Source organism: Bos taurus, chromosome 10 (assembly GCF_002263795.3).
Source record: "Bos taurus isolate L1 Dominette 01449 registration number 42190680 breed Hereford chromosome 10, ARS-UCD2.0, whole genome shotgun sequence".
Lineage (NCBI taxonomy): Eukaryota > Metazoa > Chordata > Mammalia > Artiodactyla > Bovidae > Bos > Bos taurus.
Window position 1 is genome coordinate 29,841,407 of NC_037337.1, and position 27,933 is coordinate 29,869,339.

Sequence of the window (27,933 nt, forward strand, 5' to 3'; positions counted from 1 at the left end):
ATCTTTGGAATTCCTAATAGTTCCTAAATGATAATTCATTTAGTGTCTGCTCCCCAAGTGATGAGCCCACAGAAGGAGTTCACTATTCCTCCATAACCCCTAAAAAAATCCTAAAGCATTGTAGAAGGCCTGAGCCTTCCCATTGAGAATGAAATGGTAGCGAGATAAGGTAGATACTGTGGGAAACAGTTTTCATTCCAATCCCAGAGAAAGGCAATGCCAAAGAATGCTCAAACTACCACACAATTGCACTCCTCTCACACGCTAGTAAAGTAATGCTCAAAATTCTCCAAGCCAGTCTTCAGCAATATGTGAACCATGAACTTCCTGATGTTCAAGCTGGTTTTAGAAAAGGCAGAGGAACCAGAGATCAAATTGCCAACATCTGCTGGATCATGGAAAAAGCAAGAGAGTTCCAGAAAAACATCTATTTCTGCTTTCTTGACTATGCCAAAGCCTTTGACTGTGTGGATCACAATAAACTGTGGAAAATTCTGAAACAGATGGGAATACCAGACTACCTGATCTGCCTCTTGAGAAATTTGTATGCAGGTCAGGAAGCAACAGTTAGAACTGGGCATGGAACAACAGATTGTTTCCAAATAGGAAAAGGAGTATGTCAAGGCTGTATATTGTCACCCTGTTTATTTAACTTATATGCAGAGTACATCATGAGAAACGCTGGACTGGAAGAAACACAAGCTGGAATCAAGATTGCCAGGAGAAATCTCAATAACCTCAGATATGCAGATGACACCACCCTTATGGCAGAAAATGAAGAGGAACTCAAAAGCCTCCTGATGAAAGTGAAAGTGGAGAGTGAAAAAGTTGGCTTAAAGCTCAACATTCAGAAAACGAAGATCATGGCATCCGGTCCCATCACTTCATGGGAAATAGATGGGGAAACAGTGGAAACAGTGTCAGACTTTATTTTTCTGGGCTCCAAAATCACTGCAGATGGTGACTGCAGCCATGAAATTAAAAGACGCTTACTCCTTGGAAGGCAAGTTATGACCAACCTAGATAGCATATTCAAAAGCAGAGACATTCCTTTGCCAACAAAGGTTCGTCTAGTCAAGGCTATGGTTTTTCCTGTGGTCATGTATGGATGTGAGAGTTGGACTGTGAAGAAGGCTGAGCGCCGAAGAATTGATGCTTTTGAACTGTGGTGTTGGAGAAGACTCTTGAGAGTCCCTTGGACTGCAAGGAGATCCAACCAGTCCATTCTGAAGGAGATCAGCCCTGGGATTTCTTTGGAAGGAATGATGCTAAAGCTGAAACTCCAGTACTTTGGCCACCTCATGTGAAGAGTTGACTCATTGGAAAAGACTCTGATGCTGGAAGGGATTGGGGGCAGGAGGAGAAGGGGACGACAGAGGATGAGATGGCTGGATGGCATCACTGACTCGATGGACGTGAGTCTGAGTGAACTCTGGGAGTTGGTGATGGACAGGGAGGCCTGGCGTGCTGCGATTCATGGGGTTGCAGAGTCGGACACGACTGAGCGACTGATCTGATCTGATCTGATCTAATGGGAAACAGGATTTATGTATAATTATTTTCTTAGATAAGAATCATATTATATACATGGTTAAGTATCCATGAAAAAATAAGAACAACAAAAAAAATCCTTACAATAGACTCGTCACTTCTTTTAATGTTGATAAGTTAAAGGTATTGTATGGTCCCAGAAGATGAGATAACACGGAGAATTTCAGGTCATGTTGAGAATGCAACCACCTGTCTCCCATTAATGTTAATGAGCCTCTCACAGATCATTCTAAAATTTTACCCCATGGTCTGTTTTAAAATATCAAGAGTCAGGAAATTTAGAGTGAAAGCTAAAATTTCATCTTGGCACTTCCTCTCTGATGTATATATTCCTATGGAAAATGTACAATACAGTGCAGCCCCAATATACCTTGGTATTTGAAAATTCTGGAGAAAAACATTGCCTACCATCTTGGGAAGCAGCAGGGGGCACTGGAAAGTATATTGGATTATGAATCAAGAGACTTGGATTCTGCCACTATCAACGTGACCCAGGAAAGTAACTTTATCAACTCAGGTATCCATTTTCTCACTTCTATAAAATTAAATTGTTGGAGTAGGTTATATCTAGGTTGTAGGTGATACTGTCTTATCAACTTTCTCAAGTAATTGCATCTGCATCACACTGAAACAAAAAAATTGCTGTGTACAGATAGTTTACAGTCTTTAGGGACTTCACTAGACTACAGAGAAGTAGAGGAAAAAAGATAGTAGAATATTAGCAGCTAATTAAATGGTTGCCTTTAAAAATAACAAGCAGAATTCCTTCTAAAGTCTAAAGTTGAGTATTGTGTCAATATTGTGAGTGGTGAAAGTCTTACCTATTGGGGCAAAATCTCATCTAAGATGGATATATATTGAAAAAAAATATCATAAAGCTTTCACAGGGAGTTGACTCATGAATTGTGGATAAATTTATTTCATTTAGATCTCGGTGATACTCATAATCTGATTAATTCCTAGAATTGTAAATGGATAAAATGTTTACTATCACAATAGTTACTAGAGAAAAAAACCTACATAATCTGATGAACACTTAGATTTACATTGTGGTTTTTGTGGTCTGTTAAACTGTACTCATCACCAATACAAATAATTATTAGAGTCATCATAGAATATAAAATAGTAGTATAATTCTTATATAACCAGGGAGATTTTTCTAATTCAAATTCTTATTCCAGTATGATATTTTATGAGGTATTTGAATATTATATTGCCTGGGTTTAGAAATATTAAAATGTAAATGACTTAGAATCATGAATCATCTGTAATCTTGATTTCATCAAGACTGTCTCTTTTCCAACCATTGATGAGAGAATTAAGCCCTATTGACCTAAAAAGGCACCATTGTGTGTAATGAATTTGCATATCCCTATGCCACCACCACATTCATCTAGAACATTTTCCTGATGTGCACAAGAGATGAGGGGTGGGGAGAGACTGAGAAAATAGCTTCCCAAATCATTTTCTACGTTCTGCAGTTCAAATGAAGAACCTTGGTTGAGAAAGGCCCCAGGTACCCGAGGAGTTACATGAAAGCCCTATTCTGCTTTCCTTTGTCCCCCATAAAGATATTCAGATTTAGTTGTAAAGGCAACTGAAAATGGCAGATCAAAATGATGAAGAAGATGAGATCTGGCAAGTCTAATTGAACACAAGAGGATCCCAGCTCAAACATAAGCCTGAGGGTTAGACGAGATGATTTTTCACACTCCTTTTATCTGGGTCCCTTTGATTTTATGACTCTCCAGACCTCTTCAATGCCTTCTTTTCCAGTGTGTTTTACTTGGTACTTTCATCAAAAGCCTGAATTTCCTAGTCAGCTTTAGCCTTAGACAGGTGACCTAGAAATCAAATTATACCCATATATTGAGAACCTTCATACCATGCCTTTGCACAGCTCATACCAGATTACACAGAAAATATTCTAAATGATCTCTTAGGCACTTCAACTTTACCAACCAACAGGACCTTTGCAAATGTAAACTGTGACAGCCCAAAAATGATTCTTTTAGTTTAATCACAGCCAAGAAAACTAATAAAATAGGAAGACTAAATGGGAGGATATCATCCTCTGTGGGCAAGCATGCCAAAAGAAAAAATGTAAGGCTAAGACCTCTCCATAACTCAGTGATTCTATATATTTATATTTTCCCCTCTCTCATAAATGTTAAGAAGTTATCCCTCTTTTCCAGTGTCAATGTGCTGTTGCTGTCTCTGTGGGTGAAAGCATTCTTTTCTCCTAGAAAGTACATGATGGGCTGATTTTCTAAGAAATGAAAAATGACTGCTGTGCTCACGTCAGATGGATACCACATGAAGTGGAGTGCGGTCCCTTTGTTTCCTTATTAGCATCACCAGCTCCTCTATTTGTAGAGCTGTAATAAAAACAGCTTCTTTACTGTGTGTCCTGTTGGTTTATACCAACCATGTCAGGTCCATAAACCATGGTATATTAAAGTGTAATAGACTGTGTAAAGAATACCAAGGAAGATATTCCAACCTCTATCCCTTTCCCTCAGTTCACAGTTTACTGCCTCCCAGATGGGCATCCATAAATATGACTTAATTATGTTTGGCATAAAACTCCCACTTTCTTTGAAGAGTGCCCTCCTCCTTTTGCCACTTTTAGTGCATGAATGCAACCCTCTTGAGGATAAAACTTTGGATATTTCAGTTATCTAGATGATGAATGTTCTTAGTCTATTTTTGGAACTGTCATTTTCTTTATAAAAACTTTACATTTTTTGTAATTACTATACTCAAAAAATTCAGTCCAATATAAATGAAACTCAAAGAGTTAATGTTTTTTGTGCCTGTGATGTATCAGTCTAAATAATGGATCAGTCTAAAACAGGATTTAACAGGATGATAAATAGTCCTCTCTTACCCTTTGATTCTATGGCAGTCTTCTCTTTTGCTGCAAAAAGAAAATGGAACATTTGAAATTGCTGTGCCAGGGAATGGCGTGTGGTCCCGCAGTGGAGAGACAGTGAGCAGAGAGTGTATTCTGTTCGCATGGGTTCCTTGCTCTCAGATAAGTGGAGTACCTCCTAGGTAGTTGAGAGAAACACTATGAAATAGCTTAGGTCACTGTCCTGAAGAAGCACAGAGTCTGAGAGAGTATGCAGACTGCCAACCAAGGACCCCAGTACCGTGACCCACGTATGTGAACACAGTGCTGTTAGAGCTCCACAGAAAGAGCGTTCACCACTCCATGGAGGAGAGGCCCACTTGGAGGGCTTCACAGTCAAGGTCATTTTAAAGCTTGGTTTTTGAAGAGAGAAAAAGACTCTTATAGTGGGCATGTTTGGGAGGGAGAAAGGCAGGATAAGGAGGCATTCAAATCAGAGGAAACAGTTTTCCCAGCACTACTAATTGAAGAGTCTATCTTTTCTCCATTGTATGTTCTTGCCTTCTTTGTCATAGATTAATTGACCATAAGTGCGTGAGTTTATTTCTGGGCTCTCAATCCAGTTCCATTGATCTTTGTAGACTCAGAGATCAGTATGTGCCAGTATCATACTATTGTATGTATCATAGTATTGTCTGAAGTCAGAAAGCATGATTCCTTCAGCTCTGTTCTTCCTTCTCAAGATTATTTTGGCTGTTTGGGGCCTTTTTTATTTCCATACAAATTTTAAAATTATTTGTTCTAGTGCTGTGGAAAATACCCTTCATATTTTGATAGGGATTGCATTAAATCTGTAGATTACCTTGAATAGTATGTTCATTTTAACAATATTCTTTCAGTTCAAGAACATGGTATATCTTTCCCCATCTGTTTGTGTCATCTTCAGTTTCTTTCCTCATGTCTTACAGTTTTCAGAGTACATATCTTTACACCTTTGGGTAGGTTTATTCCTAGATATTTTATTATTTTAGATGTGATTGTAAATTAGAATTATTTCCTTAACTTCTCTTACTAATAGCTATATATAAAAGAATGAAATTAGTACATTTTCTCTCACCATATTAAAAAATAATCTTAAAATGGATTAAAGACCTAAATGTAAGACCAGAAACCATAAAACTCCTAGGTAGAACTTTTTTAAATATAAATCACAGCAATGTTTTTTGATCTGTCTCCCAAAGCAAAGGAAATAAAAGCAAAATTTAAAAATAGGACCTCATTAAACTTTACAGCTTTTGTACAGCAAAGCAGACCATCAACAACAAAAAACGGCAGCATCAGCTTTGTGAGTAAAGTGGGGAATGTGGGTTTGATCTCTGGGTTTAGAGGATCCCCTGGAGTGGGACATGGCACCCCACTTCCCACTCACTCCAGTATTCACACCTGAAAAATGCCATGGGCAGAGGAGCCTGGTGGGCTGTAGTCCATGGGGCTGCAAAGAGTTGGACGTGACTAAGCACCTGAGCACACCCGATCTGATGTGAAAATGACATCAAGGAAAATTAACATCTACTGAGAATGGTTGTTAACGTTCTCAAGCGAAAAAACACTTTGCTTGAAATTGTGTACTATTCATCCCAATGTCAAAGAGCTGGAGTGGTGACTGCTAGCATTTGCTTCTAGCCAATCAGCAATAAATAGCAGCCACCCACGGGTGCTTGGCGTGTGTTAGTCACTGTTCATCTCTCACGTTCAGCGTGTCCAATACTCGCAACCACCTTGCAAGATCTTATCATTCTAATTTTATGAGCAAGGTTCAGTGCAGTCAGCTGACTTCCCCAAGGTCTCTCGATTAATAAGTGGCAGAGCAGAAATTCAAGCCAAGTCCACCTAACACAAAGCCCAAGCGCTCTCCACTCTACCACACCTGTACTTAACTTGGTCAAGCAGCCATCCAGCTGGAAGCTTGGATCCCCAGCAGCCTCTGCATGGCATTGAGTCATTGAAGATCTGACTGCAATGATTCTGATTCAACCAAGAACTGTGCTTTTTTCATGTAGCCCTCATAACTGTGTGGGAGGTAGGAGGTAGGTCATTATTTCTAGAGGAGGAATCTGGAATACAGGATATGTGCATCTTGTCCATGACATTGCATGGCAATGCTGGGCTTGAAACTTGGCCTTTAAGTAGCTTGAGTTCTGATTTGCATTCCTTGGGCCCGCAACCAGTGAATAGAAAGGATCATTTCTGCTTCAGTTGGTCGACCACAGTACTTATGAATTTCAGAATCGTTATCGTGGGGCAACTTTATGAAAACTAATGAAACAATGGCCACCCAATGAACCAGGAAACAAAATGCCAAGGCATTAAGTATTTACACAAACACAAATGGCCTTTATTCAGTAAAGGCTGCACTAAATAAAATCCACAAAATTATCTCTTAAATAAAAAACTTCCAAAAAAGCTGTGTTGCTTTCTCTCTGGGACATAGAGTTACATAAGAAATAAATATCATTCTTTAAGGGAGAAAATTAAAACATAAGAAAAGCAACACAGTTCTATCTGTGATAGAGAAATTATAGGATGCTGTAGGCAGGTCACCAAGCAAAAACCACTACACTCTCTCCTGGCCCCTCCATTAAATTACCATCATCACAGTGTATACCTGGTCTTGATAAGGAACTTTGGAAGACAGAATTGATGGTAAGCAAAATATCTCATTTTCAGTACTCTGGTTTGTTTTTCTTATTGCTTTTATTATCTTAAGTTGTGAGACTGTTACCATTCTAAGCAGTTGTTTTAGTCCCTTGATTTGAAAAATAATTTGTTGAGACAATGAGACAACTTTTTGCAAAAGCAAAGAAAAGAGAAAAAAGGCGGGTCAGGGATGCCTGTTATTTCTCTACCTCCCCTAGTGCTGTGTCAGTATCTGACAGTGTCTCCAAACTTAAACTCTTCTGGAAGCCTACCCACCTTCCTCTTAGCTACATGCATTCATGCATGCTCAGTCATGTCCGACTCTTTGTGACTCCATGAACTGTAGCCCACAAAGCTCCTTTGTCCGTGGGATTTTCCAGGCTAGAATACTGGAGTGGGTTGCCATTTCCTACAGGGGATCTTCCTGACCCAGGGATCAAACCTGCATCTCCTGAATTGGCAGGTGAATTCTTTACCACTGAGCCACCAGGGAAACCCCCTCTCCCATATCTACTACCAAATTAAACTGAAAAAGAAGCATACTTATGCTCTATCCATGGAATTGTACAATAGAAAACAAAGGAAATTCCGCACCTGGATTCAGGACCACTGCTCGTCTTATTTGTAGGATAAGGACAGTTTCTGTCTAAGATGTGCCATCTTCAATTTAAACTTTGTCTCTCCCTTTTTGTGTGGGGTACCTCTGTGGCATGCTGTGGCTGCCTGCTAAGTTGCTTCAGTTGTGTCCAACTCTGTGCGACCCCAGAGACGGCAGCCCACCAGACTCCCCCATCCCTGGGATTCTTCAGGCAAGAACACTGGAGTGGGTTGCCATTTCCTTCTCCAATGCATGAAAGTGAAAAGTGAAAGTGAAGTTGCTCAGTCGTGTCTGACTCCTAGTGACCCCATGGACTGCAGCCTACCAGGCTTCTCCGTCCATGGGATTTCCCAGGCAAGAACACTGGAGTGGGTTGCCATTTGCTTCTCCAATGCATGGAAGTGAAAAGTGAAAGTGAAGTCGCTCAGTCGTGTCTGACTCCCAGCGACCCCAGGGACTGCAGCCTACCAGGCTTCTCTGTCCATGGGATTTTCCAGGCAAGAGTACTGGAGTGAGTTGCCATTGCCTTCTCCTGGGTAATGTTATTTTTGTTTTACTCAGAACATTGAGGACTTAAAATGTATAATGACATGGTTGGAAATTTCACACATTGTGGCAGGAGAAATACTTTAGGCTGGTGGAACTTCAGGGTCACACAGGGAAGTGGCTGCCTTTTCTGTCTGAACAGTGGCCGTTGACTTAAGAAAGCTTGAGATCTCTAGGTTCTTCTACTTTTCTTGAAGGCTCTCATCCCCACAACCCTCAGAGGTTCTGCAGTATGCATTGCCACTTAGCAATACCTCTTTTTACATTTGGATACTGGTTTTTTTTTTTCCCCCCAAATAACTATATTCATAGAGTTCTTGCACAGTCTTCAACTCATGCTTAATTCAGTTTGGGAAGGGTATTTCTCATGACTCAGTTTATATGCAGCAATGGGGTTGACCACAGTCTACTTAGCACAGAGTGGAAGTAGCCAGTTAGAAACAGCTAGTGACAGAGAATAGTACCCGTAAGCTCCAGGAAGATCACTCAGGCCTCAAAGGAATTTTCTCCCTTATTTGATCATGTACATAATTAATAATCACTGGATAAGAACAAACCACTAGTCGATTTCATTTTTGGGGGAACTTGGTAGCCTAGGAGAGATGCAAGCCACTTCTCTGTGTCTGATTGGCTAAGAACTCAAATAATTCACAGAGATTCCTGCTTGAAGAACTAGAGAAATCATAGCACAAAAAAATGGCAATGACTGTGACTTTTCCTAAAATGATGTAGCTATCTAAATCATTTTAATGTAAAAAGATTTTGTTGAAATTTACTGAACTTAGAGCCACTAGTATCCAGTTTTAGCCTGACATTCTTCTTTAGCCTGTGTTCATATTTTGAATATGAAGTCTCATGTTCAGGAAACTTAGTATCTGTCTATTTAAGCAACTATTGTCAAGTATATACATTTTTAGCTAAAGTAATTTATTTAACATGTAGACACTTTTCCATGTTTAAGGCCAGATGAAGGGGCTGCTCTCCTGAAGCTTACATTCAATGTTGTGTAATAAATGAGTAAATGGATAGTCTGTCGGGTAGATAGAGGCTCTAAGGAAAAGAGGCGGGGCATGCGTGGCAAAGGATAATGTTTAATGTGGCAGGATCAGAGAAGGTGATATTTGAGCTGAGACCTAATGCAGAGAGGGAGCCAGTCACACAGGGGCTGTGGGCAGTGTCCTCCAGGGAGGAGGGAAAGGCAGGTGCAGTGGTCCCCAGTCCACACACTCAGTGTGCTCCTTCAGCGATCCTGCCAGCTAGGCTGGAAAGAAACAAGCGTGAGAAGGAGGAGATGACATCATAGGGAAGCCAGGGGGCAGGCTGGCAGGACCTTTGGGCCATTGTAAAGGCTTCAGAGGCTTTGTCAGAAGAGATGGCAAGCTGTTTTGGTCAGGGAAATAAATTAATAAATTTACATTGATTAAGTGAATAATGATGAGATGCTAATAATACCTGTCCTGTCATTTATCAGGCATATCTTAGGTGCTAAGGGCTTTACATGTATTATCTCATTTAATCTTTATCACATCTGTGTGATGATAGTCTCTGTGGCTATGCTCATGGTACAGATCAGGCCATAACTACACAGTTCATCATGAGTGACTTGTCCAGTCACACAGGTAGTAAATGGCAGAGCTAGGCTTATTAAATAGCCTAGCTATTTAATATCCTTTGAAATATCTTAGCTATTAAAATCTTTTAATATCCTTTTAAATATCCTAGTTTTTAAGATCCTTTAATACCTTTCATGAGGTATCACAACATAGCTCGTTATGATTGATTTTCTTTTCTCATTCATTTTAACATCATAAGCATTAAATGAAAAAATTCTTTTTCAAGTTGAAGTATAGTTGATTTACAATGTTGTTAGTCTCTGCTCTACATCATAGTGATTCAGGTATACATACGTATACATTCTTTTTTTTTATTCTTTTCCATTATGTCATCACAGGATATTGAATATAGTTCCCGAGGCTACATAGTAGAATCTTCTTATTTATTCATTCTGTTGTATATATACTAGTTTGCATCTGCTAACCCCAATCAAGATTGCCAGGAGAAACAATCAATAACCTCAGATACACAGATGACACCACCATTATGGCAGAAAGCGAAGAAGAACTAAAGAGCCTCTTGATGAAAGTGAAAGAGGAGAGTGAAAAAGTTGGCTTAAAACCCAACATTCAGAAAGCTAAGATCATGGCATCCAGTCCCATCACTTCGTGGCAAATAGATGGGGAAACAATGGAAACAGTGACAGACTTTATTTTTGGGGGCTCCAAAATCACAGCAGATGGTGACTGCAGCCATGAAATTAAAAGACCCTTGCTCCTTGGAAGAAAAGCTATGACCAACCTAGACAGCATATTAAAAAGCAGAGACATTAGTTTACCGACAAAAGTTTATCTAGTCAAAACTATGGTTTTTCCAGTGGTCATGTATGGATGTGAGAGTTGGACTATAAAGAAAGCTGAGCGTGAAAGAATTGGTGCTTTTGAACTGTGGTGTTGGAGAAGACTCTTGAGAGTCCCTTGGACTGCAAGGAGATCCAACCAGTCCATCCTAAAGGAAATCAGTCCTGAATATTCATTGGGAGTACTGATGCTGAAGATGAAACTTCAATCCTTTGGCCTTCTAATGTGAAGAATTGACTCATTGGAAAAGACCCTGATGCTGGTAAAGATTGAAGGCAGGAGGAGAAGGGGATGACAGAGGATGAGATGGTTGGATGGCATCACAGACTCAATGGACATGAGTTTGAGCAAGCTCTGGGAATTGGTGATGGACAGGGAAGCCTGGTGTGCTGCAGTTCATGGGGTCGCAAAGAGTCAAACACGACTGAGCAACTGAACTGAACCCCAAACTCACCCTCCACCATCCTCATCCCCAGCTCCCCCTTGGCAACCACGTGTCTGTTGTCTATGCCTGTGAATCTGTTTCTGTTTCATAGATAAGTTCATTTGTGTCACATTTTAGATTCCACATATAAGTGATACCATATGATGTTTGTCTTTCTCTGAGTCACTTAGTATGATAATCTCTAGATCCATCCATGTTGCTGAAAATGGCGTTATTTCATTCCTTTTTATGGCTGAGTAGTATTCCATTGTAAATATGTACCATATCTTCTTCATGCATTCCTCTGTGAATGGACATTTGTTTCCATGCTCTGGCTACTGTGAATAGTGCTGCTATGAACACAGAGATGCATGTATCTTTTTGAATTATAGTTTTGTGTGGATACATGCCCGTGAGTGGGATTGCTGGATCACATGGCAGCTCTGTTTTTAGTTTTTTGAGGAATCTCTGTACAGTTTTCCATAGTGGCTGCACCAACTTATAGTTCCACGAACAGTGCAGAAGGGTTCCCTTTTCTCCACACCCTTCTAGCACTTGTTATGTTTAAACTTTTTAATGAAGACCATTCTGACCAGTGTCAGGTAGTTTTGATCTTTGATCTCGTGGCAGTTTTGATCTTTTCACGTGCCTGTTGGCCATCTGTATGTCTTCTTTGTAGAAATGTCTGTTTAGGTCTTCTTCACTTTTTTAATCAGGTTACTTGTTTTGTGTTGCTGAATTGTATGAACTCTTTGTATATTTTGGAAATGAAGCTCTTGTTGGTCACATCTTCTGCAAACATTCTCTCCAATTTCATAGGTTGTCTTTTCATTTTCTTTATGGTTTCCTTTGCTATGCAAAAAAGCTTGCCAGTTAGATTAGGTCCTATTTGTTTCTTTTTGCTTTTATTTTTATTGCTTTGGGAGGCTGACCTAAGAAAACACTGGTACAATTTATGGCAGAGAATGTTTGGCCTGTGTTCTCTCCTAGGAGGAATTTTATGGTATCATGTCTTATATTTAAGTCTTTAAGCCATTTTGAGTTTATTTTTGTGCATGGTGTGAAGGTGTGTTCTAACTTCATTGATTTATATGCAGCTGTCCAATTTTCCCAACACCACTTGCTAAAGAGACTTCCTGTCCATTGTATACTCTTGCCCCCTTTGTCACAGACTAATTGACCATAGGTAAATGGGTTTATTTCAGCCTCTCTATTCTGTTCCATTGATATGTCTGCTTTTGTGCCAGTACCATGCTGTTTTGATTACCATAGCTTTGTAGTAGTGACTGAAGTCTGGGAGCGTTATGCCTCCTGCTTTGTTCTTTTTCCTCAGGATTACTTTGGCAATTCTGGGTCTTTTAAAGTCCCGTATAAATTTTAAGATTATTTATTCTAGCTCTGTGAAAAATGTCATGGGAAATTTGATAGGGACCATGTTAAATGTGTAGATTGCTTTGGGTAGTATGGCCATTTAACAATATTAATTCTTCCAATCCAAGGGTATGGCATATCTAAATGAAAGAAATCTTAAGGCTCATAGAGATTGTCTTGATGATTTTTCTAGACATATTTAAAGTGTTAAGATTTGTATTATCATATATGACAGTATTATCTTCTGATTAAAGAGAAAATATATAAAAGAGCCACTCCAAAATGAAACCTCCCAGTTTCCCTGTGGCCCTTCAGAACATGGGTTCTTTTATATATAAATACAATAGGTTTTTGTTGGTTATCCATTTTATTTTATTTTATTTATTTTATTTTATAACACCAAGAACATTTTGTACTGGGGTATAGCCAGTTAACAATGTGATAGTTTCAGGTGAACAGTGAAGGGACTCAGCCATACATATACATATGTATATCCATTCTCCCGCAAACGCCCCTCCATCCAGGCTGGCACATAACACTGAGCAGAGTTCCGTGTGCTATACAACAGTTTTTTGTTGGTTGTCCATTTTAAATATAGGAGTATGTATGTGACCTTCCCAAAAGTTCTTAATCTGTAAATTCAGAATTCTATCTCAGTATCATTTATTTCTTTAGTAATCATAAGTATTTTTTTCCAATGCATTTAAAACATTAAGAAAAGAGACCATAGGCGTCCTTAGACCATGGGTATAGAGACAGCGTATGCAGTGATTCCGGTGAATCCCTTTGAATTTGAGCAGAACTGCTAAAAATGGTACTGAGTTTATGTTGTTTTGAGGGAGTGGGGTTGCTGAGCACATACCAAAGGGTCACAAAGAGGCCAGCTGTAGCTTGGATGACCACATGTTCCAATCTGGCCAAGGTCATTCCACTTTAAGCCTTTGTTCAGCATAATTAACAATATCACCCCTTTCAAAAGTATTCCAGAAAGAAAAATGCATTGTATTTACGGTCGCCATTAGCCGTAGCTGTTAACAAGAAAGCAGGACAGTGGACAGAGAGAATTGACTACAATCACCAGGACATGTCACAGGGGCTGCCAACCCCTGAATTTGGACTTATTTTGATAATAACTGGATGTAATCGAAGTCAGATTACACAAAGGATATATGATGGAAGAAAATGCTGTTCTAATTCATAATTAATTCTCTTTCACAGCCAAAAAGGAACATAAAATGGAAGAAGGTCACTTGGAGAATGCACAGAAAAGGTAAGCAGCTCTGACTGGCCTCGAGCCTCTCTTTGACCATCCGTTCTTTTTTTATTATTATCAAGAACATTCACAGTGCTATGCAACCGTCAACTCCAAGGGCAGACTCTGTACTCACTAAACCATAACTCCCCCATTCTCTCCTTCTTTCAGCCTGGCAATTACCATCCTACTTCCTGTCTCTGTGACTTTGACTTCTCTAGGTACCTCATGTAAGCGGAATCCTACAGAACTTTTCCTTTTATGACTGGCTGATTTCACTTAGCATAATGAATGATAAGCCATTCTTTCGACTGCCTCCCCGCCGCCCTCCCCCCCCCACCCCCCCCGCCCCCCCCCGCCCCCCCCCCCCGCCCCATGAAGACTGTGCATCCAGGAGCAGTTGGAGTCTAAGGAGAGCTGGAGTGAAAAACTCCAGGAATAGCCCTTGGGAATAGTTTTCCTCGAGAATCAGGGAATCTTCCAGAAGTGACCCACCTGCCTCACGAGGTCTGACACTATTTCCATCTGTTTGCCTCTCCCTCGTTACTCTGCTCCTAAAGACTCCGTGGGTGATGGGAACAAGGGGACCCTTAGTAGTACAACTAGATAAACCAATTATTACAGGTAACCTAAGAGACCTACATTTCTCCTCAGGTTCTGGAGGATGTGGTAAACAGGGGGCAACTGGAGAGTAGGGACTCATCTCTCTGTGTGCCCAGAAAACTCCCCCAGCAGTTGGGAAAGAGACCTCAGGGGTCTTCTATTCAAGCTCTACCTACCGCAGACCTCTTCTGTGTGCTTGTTTCTCTTAATAGGCACCCAAGTGAAATTATCCCCTCACCTGTGAGAGCTCAGTAAGGATCGGCTGTGGTGTCTTGGAGCCCCTCGCTTTACGGTGGTTTTTCTTTTTGGCAGTTGACCAGCATTAGTCAGCTTGGCCCTCTCCCACTCTTAGGAAGGTGAGGGGGAATACACTTAGGCTTTCTCATACTCAGAGCTAAAAAATCTGAGATAAATTTTGCTGGGACCCATTCTAAAAAGTACCAGAAAGTTAGATAAGGACAGGAAACAGTATATAAAGTAAAATGAACTTTACAAACGTGTGAGGAGAAGAGTTCACTAAATGCAAGTGAACAAGCTCTAGAAATGAACCCTTTTCCTCCTGTTTCAGCACAATTTCTGAGAGTTCTGAAAGTCGGTAGTCAGTAGTGCTGTTTCTGCTCTGCATTGACGAATGCTGACATCTTGCCCTTCTTCCCACTTAAGTGCCAATAAAATAAAATGCAGATAAAAGCAAGGTGAAGGCTAATCTCACGATTTTCTAAGTGCAGACATGTTCTTGAATCATGATTATCATCTTTGCATGATAATTTTAACAACCAAGATGATCACATGGTTCTGTTTATAGATTTTTAGATTGTGCCCCTTTATTGGCTTTATCCCCTAAGTATTATATATATTTTACATTACCCCTGTATTAAGCTTCCCTTCATCAGCATGTCAAGCTGGTGTGTCTGCGTTATATAAATATCCCACAAGCATAAAAAAAGACCATTCACAAGGGCACATGGGTATCAGGCCAAACAAAATTTCACTTTCCAAGGTGGATGTCAAATATCTAATCCTCTTCAAGATTCTCGCTCCAGGAAAAGGGGGCCCTTGTGAGAGGGGCTGATGTTGCTGCTGTGCATTAGCTATGCTGAGGGGGGTCATAAATTTTGGTTGTCAGCGTTTTCCGTGACTTTGTGGTGAAGGTAGTCTAGCTTTCATGTCATACATGAAATATGTTAGATCCCATCTTTAATGTAGAAACCACAGTTGTTTGGTTACACTCTTGAAGGAGGTTGGTGGTCAGTGTTGCAACATTCGTGTGAGATTTAGGAAATTCTTATGTTGTATTCTCAAGAGAAACAATTTACTCTGAGGCTAAGGAATATTTGCTTTTCCTCAGCATTTTCTGAAGGCATGCATGAGGGGCAATAAGCGGATATGTTCCACCCTGGCATCTCAACGCTGCAAAAGAAAAACCATTCCCTTTGCCACGGGCTCTTTGATAGAATCATTGTCTGAACTCTCAAAATGTTTATCTGAGTCAGAAAAGATGGAAATCAGACAAGGAGTTACAGCAGAGAGAAAAAGAATCAGGGAGCAATTGAGAGTGGAGTAGAGAGGTTTTATAGAACCTAATATACAGTTAGAAACCTGTCTTTTAAAAGTTGAAAACTATGTTAGTTACCTACTGAGAAACAAAAGAAAATTCCAATATTGTTGTCAAATAGCAGCAGTTTTCATGCACAAATTACAGAAGGTTTTCAATAATCAGTCTTCTGTGAATCAGAATTGAGTTTGAAAGGGAGAGAGTTGTGTTTGGGGACGGGAGGGAATAGTCTAGACTTTATCAGATAGCTGTGGGTTTATATTCTAGCATTTGGCTTTTCCTGGAACAAAGGGATCATGATGAAATCCAATAAGGCACACCCTCAGAGTGGCTTCGTCTTCGTTAAACTTGCCAAGTGCCAAAGCCAGGCCATCCTCTGCAACTCTGTTTGCATTGGTTCTTCTGAAGAGGTTCACTTGCTTTCTTAATCACATAGGGGAAAAGCTGCTGAAATTCATTCTTTCCTTTAGTTTTCATCCTCTCTTAGGGTTAGCAAGTCAGGCTCCCCCGTCCCGGGGGAAAGGTGGTAAGGGTACATGGTTAGCTTCATTTCAGAGCTAGGAAAAGCAAGGCCCACAGGATGATGAAATGCTTTTCCCAAGCTCTGTAATAACCCACCACACAATGCTGTCATTCTCTGAAGCAGCATCATACTTGCAGTGTCTTGATCTCGCCATCTACACTCCAAAGAATGCCAGAGTTGGGGTTAAAGCACAGTGGTAACTGGAGTTTCTGTGGATATATAGTTTCACTATATCCTGCTGGAAAAGTAGGAAGATAATTTGTCCCTCTGAATACTAAGCATGAAAGACTTTCTCTTCTCTCTTCAGTGCACAAGTAAATATGTTTCTGTGTAGAAGGTCCACATAAGGAAGAGAGAAAAATAATGATGTGTTCCACTGGGGGTAATGCATGTTATGTGTCATACAAGCAGCAACTGTGTCAAAAGTGGAAACAAACTAAAACTTGACTGTTTTATTTCTTAAATGCATGTGTCAGTATGAACAACATAAGGCTGGATAGAACAGAAAACTCATTCCATTGAGAAATGATTCTGTAGACCCAATTCTGCCAATGAATAAGGTCATTCAGTCTTTCTAGTCTCTGTTTTCTCATCTGTAAGATGGGAACATTGGACAGACTGACCCAAAATCCCTTCCAGTTTTAAAGCCCTGTGACTCCATAAGAAATTCATGGACTGTTCCTTTAGGTTGCAGAACTCTCTCCGTACATATTTCCATGCTATAATACAATTGATGTAGTTTACATTTTGAATGAAATAAAAATATATGCTGTAGAGTGTGCATTGGGTTTTATCACTGTTTTGACTGCCGTAGAATTAGGAATCATGTCTGAGCAAAAGCGGACATTGCTCCTTTCTGATTTTGCTCCGAAATATGTGTGTTTGGAATTATAAGAGAGTCCCTTAAGAAATTACTGCAGTTATTGCCTTTCTCCACCTATGCACTTCTAGTCTTTTAATAACTGAGAGCCAAAATTCCCTGACCAGTAGTTTTAATTTGCATTAAAAACAGATTTATTATTTACAGAAGCACAAAGAATTTATGGGACTCAGAGCTGCAGTTCCAGCTTGGATCTCGCCTAATCATAGCCATGGAATCAATTAACAGTTCATCTGTGAAATGTGATAAAATCTTATGAGATACATATTGCCCAATAACTGAGAACGAGATGAAAGTATGCTCCATAATAGTAACGGGGCTTCAGGGTTTTACAATCGTTGTTGAATAGAGTTCCATTAGAAACTCCGTATTCGGGATGGCCACAAGAAAAAAAAAAAAACACTGTGTCTGAACAGATGATAGAGCATTGAGTAATAAACCCTGGCCAGTCATTCTTGCTTTGATTAGTTTCCAACACCCTAGAAAAGGGGGCCATTTATTTAAGTGTTCTTGCTCATGGCAAATGAGCTTGTGGGGCTTGGAGTGGGTGGCGGGAAGGATTGAGTGCAGAGCTATAAATTGCTGCAAAGCTGGTGGCTCCAAGAAGGGCTGCTTGGGGGGCCTGGGTAGTCATCTGGGAACAAGCCTCCATGGGGTTGGTCAGGAGTTTCTTAGTGATATCTGGGAATCACCCTTATAAAACCTGGGTTCTTTTCCAACCCAGATGAGAGATCATTTTTAAGACCAAAAATGGTTTTTCCTCCAATCCTTGCTACATCCTCAATTATATGTATTTTTGTACATTGGTGGTTTGTATTCCTATATCATGATAAGCTTTAAAATGTAGCCTTCTTAAAGATCATATAGTCTAAGTCTCTTATTTTACCCTTGAGAAAATTGAGAGTCAAGTGTTGAATGATTGACCCAAGACTACAAAGCCAGCAGATGCCAGAATAAGGATGAAACAGGCTCTTTATCGTCCATGAAGCACTCAGCAGATTGAGAATTCCCTGCAAGCTCTCTCATGTCCACTGGTAGTAGTACAGAACCAACATGGCATCAGTGTTCCATGTAATCCTTCAGCATAACCCAAAGAGTGGGTAAATGACATGGATTTGAGATGAAGAACAAACCCCAAGTTTTTACCTATGTACACCCTGAAACTATTCATGCTGATTTTATGCAGATAAGATGTGTCCAAGAGTATTCCCAATCATATTGAATTTCTTAGAAAATTGGCTTCAATACTTAGGCTTAGCATAAGCCACCGTGACCGCTAGGCCTGGGCTTCTGAGCTAGAAAAGGCATGTGGGTAGCGGGGGCAGCGAGGAGTTCTGAGTGTCTTCTCTCCTAATGGGTTTTGGCATTGACAGCTTCTCACCCTCCACCTCACAGTTTGTTATTCCTCTACATTTTTTTTTTTTTTTTTTTATTCCTCTACATTTGCAGTTTTGAAACAACAGTAGGATATTTTGGGATGAAGCCAAAGTCTGGTGAGAAGGAGATCACACCCAACTACGTGTTTATGGTGTGGTACGAGTTCTGCAGTGACTTCAAGACTATCTGGAAACGGGAGAGTAAAAACATATCTAAAGAAAGGTAAGGTTCTAATAGACTGATTAACACTGGGAGTCTAGGAAACCACCTTCTCAACCCTAACGAAGCGTGTACATCTCACCCCTGTCAGTATTGCCTTTCAGATCAAGTGAACGTCAGGGAAGGATTATTGAGAGTTTATAAGGAAATGTGGGGGTGGGAGGGCTTGCTGTCCACACAGGCAGATACTCTCACGTGATCTGATAAGTTACACTTTCTTAACCCCTTCCAATTACTAGCTAGTAAATGAAAGGGGAGCTGTGCTAATTTGCAACAGATTGCTTCTCTGTGTATTTTCATGTCGGCCCAAGCTAAATGAGGCAGCCTTGCTGTCGCAGACAGTACAGACAAATAAAAGTGAATGCTTTCCCCATTAATATACTGAACTTGCATCAAAGGGAAGTCTCTGAGAGTCGGGCCACACTTAACACGGTGTGGAAGCCCCGCTCTGGATTTACAGCGCCACTTCTGACTCCCCGCATCCTGCTGAGGACATCAAACTGCGTGCCGCTCGCCTCATTGCAGCCTCCTGATTTTATTAGTTGGGGGTAGGAAGAAAACCTCAGCACTGAATATAGGGAGAGTGTGTGTGTTCGTTCTCCTTAGAGAAAGACTGCATTTGGCCCTGTTGATCAGGAAAAAAAAAGGCATTTCTGCTTGATCAGTGTTTTGATCAGGTTGCCACTGTTCTACAAAGGGTGTCATGGATTTAAACTTCAAACAGGTCTTGCTACTACTCCTGCAGAACAGATGTATGAGAGTGTCATTCAAAGTGAAGTTGGAGACAAAAATTCAACAAATGAAGGGAAGTGGTTTAATTGTAGCATCTATATCTCACTAAACATTGAGACCCTAAAGTCCAAATTTCAGTACTTTTGTTCTTTGCTTTGGAATCAGAGAAAAGGTATATATAATATAGCTATACACATACAGACACACACACACAGTACACTAATATACTTTACCTTATAAAGCTACCTTAAAGGACTCATAATTTAGAGATTTCTTGACTCAGTTCTACTAAATCTATAAATATTTTCTCCAGGAATTTTTTAATATGTTTGCTTTCTAAGGAAGTCACAGAGCTTTAAAAATGTATCAACATGTCTTCTTCCCACCATACCTCTTTTGGAACATGGGAATTAAACCGAGTATATCCATTATAGAGTGAAAGCAGAAAAAAGTTAAGTGACATTGTTAAGCAAATAGATTGTTGATAACAGCATGAAAAAAAATCCTAAAAATCTTGACATCCAACCCATCGTTCTCATCCTGCAATCTCTTGTTTAGCTCTTTAAGCTAAAATAAGCTTCTGTGGAATGCATTCTGTGTTTTGTGAGCCTCAGAGAAAAGTGACAGAGGCAAGTTCTTCTGTCTCTAAGGAGGTAGCAGCAGGCCAGTCAGCTTTCCATGTCCACACCCGAAGGCCAGGGAATTCCTTAGCGGGCCCTGAATGTCATGCCTTTGCTTGAGATTTTACATCTTAGATTTTAATCATAGCCCTTAGTGAATTTATCCTTTTCGTTGGAGCCCTGAAAGTAGTCCCAGAAAACCAGCAGAGAGGGTAATGAATCGCTTTTCATTTGAATAAACTACTATTGAAATACTGAACCATGTTCCAAATGGAGTTTTTCCCTATCACAGAAGTTAGACCACACTCACTCTGAGCCTGTGGTGGTTCCAACTGCCCTTCAGAATGACCTGTCCTCCTAGTGATGGGCACTTGCTGTGCTGCTTCCTGGGTATAGCTGGTGAATTGCCCACTTCACACTCTGTAAACCAACACCTTTAAAGGGTCATGACTTCCCGGGACCCTTTTCAGATCTCATTTAGCAGTTTCAGGGGTTTCTTCATTCCAGCCGTGCTTTGTGAGATGGATCACCAAGGTTTCCAACCTAAAACATCTCTGAAAGTTAATGGTGGCTCATAAAATATTTGTGGAAGCAGCTTGTTTACAAAAATCATTTTGTTAAGAAACCTTAGCACATTATATGTATTATTGCTCATCCAGTTTAAAACAAACTTGGTAATAATCTGGGGTTTTCTCAGGAAATGAGGGATTTTTCAATTGTTCTCTATATCTGCTAAGGGTTTTAGCTTTCAAACTATTGACATCACATTCATTATGGTGAAATAAGAGAACTAACTCAAATTCTTCTATTATAATCAAATGAGAAATAATATGCCTGCTTTAATGATGGGAAACAATATGATTGCTCTAGTATTATATTTAATGATGTTTGATGTTATCATTTTTGTAGTACTTTTCCCAGAAATCCAATAAATCCTAACAACACTAAATGTCAGGGGGCTTCCCTGGTGGCTTAGACAGTAAAAGATTCTGCCTACAATGCAGGAGACCCAGGTTCAATCCCTGAGTCAGGGAGATCCCCTGGAGAAGGAAATGGCAACCCACTCCAATATTCTTGCCCAGAGAATCCCATGGACAGAGAAGTCTGGCAGGCTACAGTTCATGGGGTCACAAAGAGTCGGATATGACTGAGAAACTAATACTTTCACTTTCAGCATAACATAATATGAAAACATCCTCAAAAATTAAGTTCGTAACCAAATGAAAACTTAATAGCTTGTAATTATTAGGGAAAAAAACTATAATTTGGGATCCAATAACTTCATCCTGCTTCATTTTCAGATGTGTTTGAAGGCCAACTAAAATCCCCAAAATCATTGGGAAAACCTAAGGATCAATAGTGTTTTCAAAGGGACAAAGTCACTTCCAAATGAAATGGAAATTTTGAAAACGACTTTAGGCCACTTGAAGTCGATTTTAGGTGACAGACAATATTTGCTTCTTATTCTGCTTAACGTGGTCTCCTTGAATGCACATTAGTTTGATGCAAAACTGAATGATGCAACTCCATTGCAGGGTAACAAGTACTCTTCATGAGACCCAGAACAGTGTCTAAACACACAGACGACTGATTGAAACATTCAATATGCTTGTGCCTTACAAATGAATGATATACCCTATTATTAAGCTGATGTCAGGACACAATTCGGTATTTTAGTAGAAGAGACAGTACTTAACTGGGGGTATGGTTTACCTGTAGATTTACTCTGTCAGTGGAAGAGCAAGCTACTATATGATGGTATGAAAGTGAAGTCACTCAGTCGTGTCCGACTCTTTTTGACCCCATGGACTGTAGCCTACCAGGCTTCTCTGTCCATGGGATTTTCCAGGCAATAGTACTGGAGTGGATTGCCATTTCCTTCTCCAGGGGATCTTCCCAACCCAGGGATTGAACCCAGGTCTCCCTCATTGTAGACAGACACTTGACCGTCTGAGCCACCAGGGAAGTCCTATAACAGCATTAAACTTTGCTTGTCATGAAAGCCATTATTAGGCCAAAATGGCAAGCTTCTAAGACTGGACACAAATTCAGAGTGCCCCGCTCCCTAGACCTCAGTCTGTGACCCACCCAGTCCTCATGCCTCCCAAGTACTAGAACTTACCCTCTAGTGAAATGTACCAGACTCTGCTACCCTTCCTGAGTACTGGCAGCATTCCATAGTATAAAAAATGACTTCTGGATAGAGAGTTGAAAACCAGCATTTTTATGCGATTAGTCTGCTTTATGATCTTGGGCCAGTCACTTATTGCCTAGGGGACCCAAATATCACATTTGTAAAAGGTATATATTGGGATGAGGCAGGAACTAAATGCTTACTAAGATCTTTTCTGGTTTGAAATCTCTATGAATCAAGAAACTATTTTATTGTAATATTCTGAGAAACTGTGCATTTTCTTTCTGAGATAATGTCCCTTACCTTTGTTCCTGAGCTCATAGGGGACTAGACCAAAATACATTTCAAGCCAAGGTCTGGTGGTGAGTTGGGGAGAGCTTTGGAGACAGGCAGAATTTCCACTGTCCTCTTGGCCTTAGTAACTGTCAACAGCTACCTTGGCTCATACCCTTTGCTCCTCCCCTAAAATACTAAGGTTGGTCTTGAAGACCACATTTTTTTCATTAAAAGTACACACACACAAAATTTTCCTCTGCTTATCTGCATCCAACATTGCATTAGCTGGTTTATGAAAGTTCATCAAGATTTTTATTCTCAGAAGCAGCTTTGGTTCAATTTTACTTTTTCATTCACTTTTGTATTTGTGTCTCTTGACATGCAAACATTCAATGAATTTTTGTAACACACATTTCTTCCACTTATTAAATCAATGGGTTATTTGAACCATATGCGTAGTGGCAAGGAGGTAACTTAATTTTTGCTGCTATCTCCATTGACTATTCTTTACTCACTTTCTGCTTTTTTGCTTTTTTCCTGTTTAATTACTCTGGCATATACAACTCTTCCTTATGAAATTTCCCACTCTCTAGGATATGTTAAGACTGCTCCCCACATGTGCCCACACATGCATACATAGAGGCCACAAACCACTGCTACCCACAAAATGAGCTATGAATTTGCAAAAGGTAAAGAAGTCCCAGGGGAGTCATGACTCCAGGAATAAAGTCTTGACAAATAATTCAACCCTGAGCCAAGGCAAACTTTGAAAGTACCATTTAAAAACCCATAATGGCTGAGTAATGAGTGAATAAGGAGTTTGGTAAATTTTATATGAAATGCAAATAAGACATTTTGTTATATACATAACTATAATTTACACTAGGGGGGAATGGACTGTTAGTTGGGGTGTTTTAAGTTCAGCTAAATAACAACAGAGTTTTTGTTTTAAGTGTACTAGTTGCAGCAATTATGGTTAATTATGCAACTGCCATACCCTTGACAGCAGATGGTTCAGAGCTGTTGTGGGGTTATCCCAGAGCTGTTCTCAGGGCCCCACTGCTCAGGTCACTTTAGGACCAGGAGCTGGGGACTTGGAGTGGCCATCACTCAACCCACAAAGAAGCTGTTGATTGTAGTGTAGACATCACAAGAATTCCTCTCTTTATATGATAAAGTTATTCCTGGAAAAAGTTCCATAAGCTAAAATTTTTATTTATTGAATCATGATCATTACAGTAATGTCTAACAAGTTAACTTGCTTTTCCCCAGCCCTCTGTTATGTGGTTAAATGATTTATATACACTTAACTGCTATAAAGGGGCTTCCCAGGTGACGCAGTGGTAAAGAATCTGCCTGCAATGCAGGAGACCCGGGTTCAATCCCTGGGTTGGGAAGATCCCCTGGAGAAGGAAATGGCAACCCACTCCAATATTCTTGCCTAGAAAATTCCATGGACAGAGGAGCCTGGCAGGCTACAGGGGGTCATGGGGTCGTAGAGTCAGACACTACTAAGTGACTGAACACATATACACAACTGCTAAGAAACTTCATATTTTAAAGGACCCCTTTAATAATACACATAATCACCTCCTAGTTTATTGGCATAACTTTGAATTTTCCTAAGTCACATGTGTGAACGGTTCTTTACAAATACAGAAACGGTAAATGTGGGCTACAGTCCATAGGGTCTCAGAATCAGACACAACCGTAGTGTCTTAGCAGCAGCAGCAGCAGCTTATGTCCCAACGAGTTCACTTACAAACAGAATGTGTGATTATCCTAGTCACAAAGAATTAAACCTGCTTATTTCCCAAGCTAAAACATTAAAACCACTATGCAAGGTTAAAAATATGTCATGAATAAGGAGAGGAGATAGTAGATTTTTAAATGGTAAAAATTATGGGATCATTGATTGTCAAAAACTAAAACACCTCTTTTGATCCTCTTTCCTCTGGAAATTAACTATTTCCTGTTCCTTCCAGCTTCTTAAAAGAAGAGTTTATATTCATTTCCTCACTTTCTTTTCCATAACACTCACTCTTTTCTGTGTAAGGATGAAGCCTCTGCTGCCATAACAAAGACCAAAGTAAATTTTACTTTTGCATAACAGTCTGAGTGTAAATTGTTTAGAAATCTGGATCCAGATTCCTTTACTTTTGTGACCACCATCATTAGGCGTGGTCCTTATTCACAAGGCCAAAGATGGCTCACATGATGTCCACCAGCTCTGAGTTCCTGTCAGTGGAAAGGGGCTGGCACACCCTTTGCTTTAAAGGGTGTGGCCCGAAAGGTATGCAGATTTCACTAGGCAGAACTTAGTCTCACAGCTCTATGCAAGGGAGACCAGGTAATGCAGGTTTTTCTAGGAGCCAGGGCCCAGTTAAAGACTGATGAGTGTTAGTCACGCAGTCATGGCTGACTCTTTGTGACCCCATGGACTGTAGCCCACCAGGCTTCTCTGTCCATGGAATTCTCCACACAAGAATACTGGAGTGGGTAGCCATTTCCTTCTCCAGGGAATCTTCCCAACCCAGGGATCGAACCCTGGTCTCCCACACTGCAGGCAGATTCTTTACTGTCTGAACCACTGGGGAAGCCCTGATTTCTGTTACTAAGGAGAGCAGGAGAAATGAATGTTGAGACCATTGGCAGACTTGGCCACCTTTCCCATTTGCGGAACCAAGCAGCTGACTTCTTGCCACTACTAGCTTTTGACACTGATGCTCGTTTCTTCCATCTCCTTCATCAGCTCCTCTTTTTCTTCTGTGGATCTTCCCCTGGGTTCAGATCTCAGTTCCTCTTTTCTTCTTTGTACTCTGTCCCTAGTTAATCCCAATAATTCTCACAACTTCATTGATCACCTCTTTGCCCAGTCCTCCTACCCAGAACCAACCTCTTAATTGGACTCAAATCTCCTACTTCACACTGAGCATTCCCACAGGCTGCCCAGCCTTCATCTGCACCTCAGTATGCCTACTCCTCTGAGGCTCCCTAACTTTCTTTGGTTAGGGAACAAATTCATTTCCCTCTCCTCCTCCTCCTAGTTCAGTGGCAGGCTGGAAACTGGAATCGTATTAATGCTACAAGATTCACTTTGCACCCATTGCAAACTTCTCAGATTTGCCTCCTCAGTGGCTTCTTTTCCACCCTGTTTTCTCAGTGACTTTGCCCTAGTTCAGGACCTTATGTCTCCCTGGATTACTGCTACATCCTCTGACTCTTCTCTCTGCCTGTAGTTTTTCTGTTTCCTCTTCATTGGAGCTTAATATTGTATCCAGTTATCTTTTTAAAACAGAAGTTAGACCATATCTATTTCTTTTTATTTATACTTGGCTGTAACATATATATTTTTAACTTTTTGTATTGGGGTATAGCTGATAAACAATGTTGATTTCTCATCTGTTTCCTTAAACATACTCCTATTTAAGCGTTTTCTGTTCTGAAATAAAAGGAAGAAAATCAGCCATGATTGGTTCTTATATGTATTAACTCTGAGAGCCTTACAACAGCCCTGAAAAGGTGTATTACTGTTGTACAGCTAAGCAGAGGAGAGAGTAAATGAATTGCCAGCATCACAGTTTCACTCCTAAGGTACAGGATGGGGATAAGAACCTAGGTCTTATGTGACAACTAAAGCTTGAGCTCTTTCAATAATTCCTTATTTCTCCCAACTTAGAGCATGAGCATATTTAGCTTTCCTTAGCCTGTTTTCCAGCCTCATTTCCCATATCCTCATCTCCCTCACTCCGGACCTTGACTCTATTCCTCACGTCTGCACATCCTTGCCTGTTTTCTCATTGTGTACTTTCTTTAAATTGCATTGTTCCCAGTTATTTCTTGCTGGTCAAAGCAGTCATCCTTTAAGGGCTACCTCCAAAATCTCTCCCCTAAATAAAGGAATTACATCTTCCTCTGCTCTCAGATAGCATATTTTTCTTACTATGCTTTAGCACTTAACTCATTCCAACTTGTTATTGTGGCACTTTACATGTCTTTTTCCACCTTTAGGATATAAGCCCATTCCTTGTCATATCTTCTATGGTACGTCTCCAGTGCAGAGCCTGATAATTGTTTATTGATAGAGAAAGGACTTTCCAACATAGTACAAAATGATGCTGAGTGAGCATTAAGAATCCTGGGCAGAGTGAGTGTGGAGGAGGAAGTGAATTCCTAGGAAAAATGAGGGGGCTAGGGGGCACTTTGGGAAGATGGTTAGCCATCAAAAGGGCCACCCTCTGTAAAAGTTGTAGAAGAGATTCAGAAGCCTGTATGGGAATGCTGGATATCAGTCACTTCCAAATTTGGCAGGTCTTCTAAATCACCTGGAGAGCTTTGTCAGATCTACCAAATCAGAATCCCAGGAGGGTAGAACCTAGGGACTTGCCATTTTAGAAAGCTCCTCATAGAGAGGACGAGCAAGAACACAGTTTGTGTTTGGTTGCTTCAGTACATGCCTTGGCTTCATCCCCTGATGAAATCTATCAGATCATCTTTGGAGATGGGAGGAAGAAATTCATATTCCCAGGGAGTCTCACCATGTTCAACCAATGCCCTAACATAAACGTGCACCACTTAATCAGCTTGACTTAAGCACATACTTTTAAAATATCTATTCCTTCTTAAGTGCTCTGAAGCTTCCTATTCTGAAAGAATTTAACCTGGTGATCACGTAATGCCTCCTTCATGAAGCTTTCTCTGATCTCTGTGAGCTATCTTTCCTCCAAAATTTGGGAGGGAGGAAAGAGATGGTTACTGTCTCTTTAATTTGGGTATTAGTGATTTCTTTTCCATTCATTTTATTATAGACATTTTCCCCTCAAATAAATCATAAGCCCTAGAAGACAATGGAGAAGGGAATGGCAATCCACTCCAGTATTCTTGCCTGGAGAATTGCGTGGACAGAAGAGCCTGGCAGGCTACAGTCCTTGGGGTCTCAGAGTTGGACACGACTGGGTGACTAGCACACACTGAAGACAAGAGCAATGCCTCCATACATATTTGTTCTCTCTCTGGCATCTTCTATTCCCTCATATATAGTGAGTGCTCAGTTAATATTTGTTGAACAAATAAACAATCACTGTGTTTTCGTTTGGCATGTTGAAATTGATTACAAAATTTGCTGTCGACTGCTGATAGATGAGAGATCTTATTTATTTAGACTTAGGTGGTAGAATTCCCCAAACATATCCCTTATGGGTTGTTTTTGCTCAAGTATCTAAAATCTTTATAGCTTGGTTAAAGAGGATAGACATGTTCAAAACAAGAAAGACTAGTTATCGGGGTAAAACAATCACCTTCTCTGTT

At 40.3% G+C, this 27,933-nt stretch overlaps 1 protein-coding gene across 8 annotated transcripts in view; it reads left to right on the plus strand.

Annotated features, from left to right (window-relative positions):
• FMN1 (formin 1) overlaps window positions 1-27,933 on the plus strand; it is a 503,899-nt gene that overhangs the window by 447,348 nt on the left and 28,618 nt on the right. For all 8 annotated transcript variants that reach the window (XR_009496164.1, XM_059890798.1, XM_059890801.1 and 5 more), the window contains 2 exons: window positions 13,674-13,725; window positions 18,718-18,867. Coding sequence is in view for 7 of the 8 variants with exons in the window: in XM_059890798.1 (XP_059746781.1) it covers window positions 13,674-13,725; window positions 18,718-18,867 (202 nt within the window). In the remaining variant the exon portion in view is untranslated. The remainder of the gene's footprint in view (window positions 1-13,673; window positions 13,726-18,717; window positions 18,868-27,933) is intronic.